This window comes from Cibotium barometz, chromosome 58 (genome assembly GCF_041138505.1).
Source record: "Cibotium barometz isolate CiBa-2024 chromosome 58, ASM4113850v1, whole genome shotgun sequence".
In the NCBI taxonomy this organism is placed as follows: domain Eukaryota; kingdom Viridiplantae; phylum Streptophyta; class Polypodiopsida; order Cyatheales; family Cibotiaceae; genus Cibotium; species Cibotium barometz.
In genome coordinates, this window is record NC_141103.1 from 22,110,562 (window position 1) to 22,117,207 (window position 6,646).

Below are 6,646 nucleotides of genomic sequence, written 5' to 3' on the forward strand. Positions count from 1 at the left end.
CGCCCGTCCACCCAACCTCCATGCTGGATGTTGTGGCTATCCCATGTATGCCTCTTTCTAGATCTCGTCCTCTCTGGGTTTTACCACATGGCTCCCAGAGGGCATAAATCTTGTTCTCCGTCCAGCATCCAATGTCTAAGGATGGCCGACCCGAATCTCAAAATCTCTCTCTCTCTCTCTCTTTCTCTCTCGCACAAAAATCACCTCAAGGCTCTGGAATAACAACTTAAAAAAAATAGCCCACGAGAATTAGTAGATTATCATGCAAAAAAGCGATAAAGATATACATCAACACCATCACTCACCCACACAATCCCTATGCATTCATGCAATAATAAAGAAGAAGAGAAGAGCATACAAGAAAATTTAATCACAAGAGCAAGAAGACTCAAACTCAATCACCATGAGAATGGGATTCTTTATTTTCTCATTAGTCAAAATTTCTTATATACAATACTTATTTGTATAATGCCCGATTGCCGAACAAATGTCCAGGGACCCAATAGGCTTAGTGTAGGTGAATTTCTAAGCCAACGAATGTATATCATCGATATTACACAAGTTGTAACCTCAGTGTTTGACTATCTTTTGACCTTATAAAAGTCAGACGCTTTGAGATTTCCCATAATTGTTTTACACAAAGCGCATTGCTAAGTATAGAATAGAAATCACTTACAAATGACAGCACAAATCAGGCATAAAAAGCCCCAAAATTCACCAAAAATCGACATCTCTAAAATTACTCAATTTGTGACCGAATTAATCTTTTATGTCCTCTAAGTATTTCCTACTTTTCAACATTAAATGTAGATGCTAAAAATCACCAAGTCAAATGGGCCCAAAAAAATACATACACATGAGAACGTTACAAATATTGTCATATTAATTTCTTACAAATATTGCTACATATATCTTTGCATTTGTTTAAAAAGTAACTAAAAATAGTTGATTAAGACTATGGGAACTAAAAACACTTGAGTATTTTTCAAAAATCACACCGAACAGAAAACAAAAAAAAATAAAATGCTTTTCAACGTCTTTATCTTCCTGTATACAGACATTATCATCGACGTGAATTTTGATGCTCTTTTTTATCTTCCACAATGGTCTACGTAAAGTTTTGTTTGAGTAACATGGAATCAATCTACTAGTGATCCTCTCCCCACAAGACTGAGGATGATTCGCTTGGGCTGTATATACTTCTTGAGACAATTTTATCGTTTGCAATTGTTTCCGCTTTTATACTCGTCTACCATTTCCATCGAAGATTTCAATATGTACTCAACATTTTCTCCTAGACCCTTTGCAGACTGTCAATTGTCGTCAAAATAGAGTACCGATAAGTATTTTGTAGCTTTCAAAGAAAAGTATGTAGATGTAGATTGATTCATTACACCATAAATGATCACAAGGTATTGACATACTTATTGCAATTCATTACATGGAAATCTGGGCAACATACACTACTATAAGGTGTTAAAAATGTAATGCATAGTATTTATTCTTAAGAGGAAACAAACTAATGATGAGACATGGCAAATATATGTTGGTCGAAATCTCTAGCACACTTCCAATGATGTAACCTTCACACTGAAGTCCCAAAGGTCCTTGGCAAGTTTTGAATCATTTGCGATCTTGCTTGGCTCGGCCTCTTGACAGTCGTCAAAGTACTTTCCAGTTTTAGTGTTGATAGTTTCCTTAAAATGGAATTTATGCATAGATAGATGCGTAAAGAAATCCTATATCAAAAATAAGAATTCTCTTGTATTCTATAAATAGATATGAGGATGTGAAACGAATTATATTGATTCTTATTTGAAATTGACATGGCATGATTGACGCTAGGCCCTAATTGGCTAGTTTCAAAAAAAAAGTATGTAGATCCAAATTGATTCATTACACCATAAATGATCACAAGGTATTGACATACTTATTGCAATTCATTACATGGAAATGGGGGCAACATACACTACTATAAGGTGTTAAAAATGTAATGCATAGTATTTATTCTTAAGAGGAAACAAACTAATGATGAGACATGGCAAATATATGTTGGTCGAAATCTCTAGCACACTTCCAATGATGTAACCTTCACACTGAAGTCCCAAAGGTCCTTGGCAAGTTTTGAATCATTTGCGATCTTGCTTGGCTCGGCCTCTTGACAGTCGTCAAAGTACTTTCCAGTTTTAGTGTTGATAGAAGGATGAAGAGCAAGAAGGCATTGAGTAGCAGCACCCTGTGTGAGAAAGCCGCACACCAAATGATCATTACTCTCTGACCCCTCTCTTTTTTTCTCACGCACATAAGCACAACTTCTTTCACTCAAGTCAAGATTGATTTTTACTAACCTGGGAGATAGATTTCCTAAACATGGGTGTGCTTTTCTCAACATCCTTAATCATTTGTTGCACTGCACATTCAAAAGTCCAGAAGTATCAATGAGCTGTAATTGAAACTGGCTTAAGGATCCATAATTAGAAAAGGTAAGTAAGGAAAGTGTATAGGTAGTGACATGTTTCTTGGGGGACGTAGGTGGTGAGGTTTGTACTAAGAATGAGTCCAGGGTGAACAGCGTTAGCGACCACATTGACTCCCTCTTCCTGCAGCATCCAAGAGCGTTTATTATAACCATGTATTAGAGATATTGGTGCTCACTGCTGGGCATAAAATGTGTGAAGGTACTAGAAACCTGGAATCTCCTGGCGAGTTCCTTTGCATGGAGAATGTTGGCGAGCTTGGATTGTCCGTAAGCACACCAAGGATCGTAGCTGTGTTGTGGCATGGAAAGAGATCATAATTAGATAGATGGGATGGCAGCTTAGCGGCTACCCATTAGTCTATACAGATTTATAATTGATACATTTACCTTGACTCGTTGGTAAGCTGATCGAAGCGGATGCCGCCGGGATAGGAGAATAAAGCGTGGCCCGCGGATGAGACGTTCACGACCCTGCCTTGAATGCCAGTGCCGCTGGCCGCCCTCCTCAGATCGTCCAGCAGAAGGCTCGTCAAGAGGAAAGGGCCTGTTTCCAAAATTTTATGTAGCTTTGGATTAGAGCTACTAGTGGCCTGTTTTAGTTGATCAGCTTATAACTAACCCGCTTACCAATGTGATTAGTGGCGAACTGCATCTCGAAGCCATCTGCTGAGAGCTTGAAAGGGCAAGCCATGATGCCGGCATTGTTGCTGTTAATTATACATCGCGTGTTGATTAATTATTAGCATTAATTGATCGAACCAGATCAGCTATGATTGCTGCAGTCACAGAAAAGGTAATATTATTACATGAGGATGTTGAGGGGTAGCTTCAAAGCCTTGAAGTTTTGGCAGAAGGTGCGGACGGAGGCTATGGAGCTGAGTTCCAGTTGCAGCACGTGCAGCCGCGCGTGTGGAATCTCCTGCAGGATGACCTCCTTCACCCGCTCTCCCGCGCCGACATTTCTCACGGCAAGCACCACCTGAGCCCCACGAAGCGCCAGTACCCGCGCCGTCTCTGCCCCAATTCCGCTCGATGCACCTGCGCCATATTAAGCATCTAGAAACTAAGCATAGAGTCGATGAATCATTTTCCGGCTTACTTCATTGTAAGAACTTGTATAACCTGTGACAATGGCCGTCCTGTCGGACGCGTCGATTCCGTCGGTAACCGCCTCTGCCGTGGAGAAGCAGCTGAAGGCTGTGGCGTCGTTAGTGATCGGCGCTGCCATGCCAGCAACTTGTACTCTTGTGGTAGTATATTAAACACACAGAGAGAGGAGGAAGGGAGAGAGAGAGAGAGAGAGAGAGGGGAGGGTTGCAGTTATCGACAGTAGCTGCGATTCGTGAATCGTGAGTCGCTGGCCGCGTCGTTTTTGTAAGTCCTCTCCTCGACGTCATGCATGACATCATAAAGCGTTGTCGTTGATGCTCATGCATGACATCACATGAGAATCCTAGTCTCTAGACAAGGACTTGATTTCTAAAAAATAAAAGACAGAAGAAAAGGAGAAGAGAAGATAGATGTCACAATCAATTGTCACTATCAAGTCATTAGAGAAGACAGAAGAGAAGAGACTTTGGGGGTTTCTTTCCCACACACCTAGATGCACGCCGGAAATTTGACTCCCAATTTGGGCTTCAAGAGCCAATTTGGGTGTCAAAATACGCCTCTAGATTAACGAAAAAGTGTCAAAGTGAAATCTTTAAATAAAAACTAAGGTGTCAAATGACACCCTATTTTTGACCCTTAGGGGTCAAGGGTATATAACATATACATATATAATAATCACATAAATATGTTTATAATACATACATTATCCATCTCCTTCTAACCCAACCAGTGGTTGTCCTTGTAGCGCTCGTATCGCCCTGCGTGACGCGTCGCAGGAACTGAACGGGCCGGTTATTGTAGGAGAAGGTTCAAGGCACGCATGCTGTTGGCGTCGATGGAGGCGCCGTTAAACATCATGTAGGTGCTGCCCGCACTATCGTAGACACGGAGGAGATTCGGGTCCACACCGGTCTGCTGCATGCCCAGGCAACCCACGGTCCACCACGATCTCTTTGCACGGGCATCGGCGGTTTATCACCTTCACCAGCATCTTGGGCGGCAGGCTGCGTGGATTCATCTGCAGCGCCTCAGAAAAAAGGTACCCTGCTTTTGCCCTGCACCTCCATCGATTCATTCTGTTCGAATTGCTCGAATTGTTTTGTTCGAATTGCTTGTCCTTGCTGTGTTTATTCTGTTCATGTCATGGAGCACGACTGGCTTCTGATCTGAGTCTACCTGCAATATTTAAAATGCACAAATTTAACAGGATCCGGTGGTACGTGTGCACGCATGGGTCGAGAAACTCAACGAGCGGAATAAATTGTAGGTTGTGAGCCAATAAATCTCCACTACTATGCAATTAATTAATTAATTAGAAATAACTAGTTGTTGAGAAGGTGGACGACTTACCTCCGGCGGGAATTCGCAAGCTCTGATGATGAAACTGGGGAGTTGAGAGCAAAAGAACACTCATTAAAAGGGCGGGATAGAGAGTGTTGAGCAGGACGATGGTCTGGTTGCAGCTTCTTTACCTACATAAGTCACTATCAAGTCATTTGCTCATATGTATATATATAATTCATTAGAAATCAAATTGCCTACCCCTTCACATACACACACATATTATCTTAAGAGATTCGATTTTTGAATTTCAACTGGTGGAGGGGAGGTGATAAGTGCCTTGGGGAGAAAGAACATTGAAAGCACCTCTTTTCAATCACAAGGCCGTCCTGTCGGACGCGTCGATTCCGTCGGTAACCGCCTCTGCCGTGGAGAAGCAGGTGAAGGCTGTGGCGTCGTTAGTGATCGGCGCTGCCATGCCAGCAACTAGTACTCTTGTGGTAGTATATTAAACACACAGAGAGAGGAGGAAGGGAGAGAGAGAGAGAGAGAGAGAGGGGAGGGTTGCAGTTATCGACAGTAGCTGCGATTCGTGAATCGTGAGTCGCTGGCCGCGTCGTTTTTGTAAGTCCTCTCCTCGACGTCATGCATGACATCATAAAGCGTTGTTGTTGATGCTCATGCATGACATCACATGAGAATCCTAGTCTCTAGACAAGGACTGGATTTCTAAAAAATAAAAGACAGAAGAAAAGGAGAAGAGAAGATAGATGTCACAATCAATTGTCACTATCAAGTCATTAGAGAAGACAGAAGAGAAGAGACTTTGGGGGTTTCTTTCCCACACACCTAGATGCAGGCCGGAAATTTGACTCCCAATTTGGGCTTCAAGAGCCAATTTGGGTGTCAAAATACGCCTCTAGATTAACAAAAAAGTGTCAAAGTGAAATCTTTAAATAAAAATTAAGGTGTCAAATGACACCCTATTTTTGACCCTTAGGGGTCAAGGGTATATAACATATACATATATAATAATCACATAAATATGTTTATAATACATACATTATCCATCTCCTTCTAACCCAACCAGTGGTTGTCCTTGTAGCGCTCATTGTTATCCATATCGCCCTGCGTGACGCGTCGCAGGAACTGAACGGGCGGGTTATTGTAGGAGAAGGTTCAAGGCACGCATGCTGTTGGCGTCGATGGAGGCGCCGTTAAACATCATGCAGGTGCTGCCCGCACTATCGTAGACACGGAGGAGATTCGGGTCCACACCGGTCTGCTGCATGCCCAGGCAACCCACGGTCCACCACGATCTATTTGCACGGGCATCGGTTTATCACCTTCACCAGCATCTTGGGCGGCAGGCTGCGTGGATTCATCTGCAGCGCCTTAGAAAAAAGGTACCCTGCTTTTGCCCTGCACCTCCATCGATTCATTCTGTTCAAATTGCTCGAATTGTTTTGTTCGAATTGCTTGTCCTTGCTGTGTTTATTCTGTTCATGTCATGGAGCACGACTGGCTTTCGATCTGAGTCTACCTGCAGTATTTAAAATGCACAAATTTAACAGGATCCGGTGGTACGTGTGCACGCATGGGTCGAGAAACTCAACGAACGGAATAAATTGTAGGTTGTGAGCCAATAAATCTCCACTACTATGCAATTAATTAATTAATTAGAAATAACTAGTTGTTGAGAAGGTGGACGACTTACCTCCGGCGGGAATTCGCAAGCTCTGATGATGAAACTGGGGAGTTGAGAGCAAAAGAACA

General features: G+C 42.5%; 1 protein-coding gene across 1 annotated transcript; it reads right to left on the bottom strand.

The window, feature by feature from the left end:
• Positions 1-1,977: 1,977 nt before the first annotated feature.
• LOC147606029 (short-chain dehydrogenase TIC 32, chloroplastic-like) lies at positions 1,978-3,741 on the bottom strand. Its single transcript, XM_086792662.1, has 8 exons — positions 3,602-3,741; positions 3,286-3,517; positions 3,107-3,186; positions 2,867-3,023; positions 2,690-2,768; positions 2,513-2,600; positions 2,349-2,410; positions 1,978-2,236 (listed from the first exon to the last, which is right to left on the bottom strand). The coding sequence occupies exons 1-8, from the start codon at positions 3,705-3,707 to the stop codon at positions 2,066-2,068; spliced, it is 975 nt and encodes a 324-aa protein (XP_086648788.1). The 5' UTR covers positions 3,708-3,741; the 3' UTR covers positions 1,978-2,065.
• Positions 3,742-6,646: the final 2,905 nt, after the last annotated feature.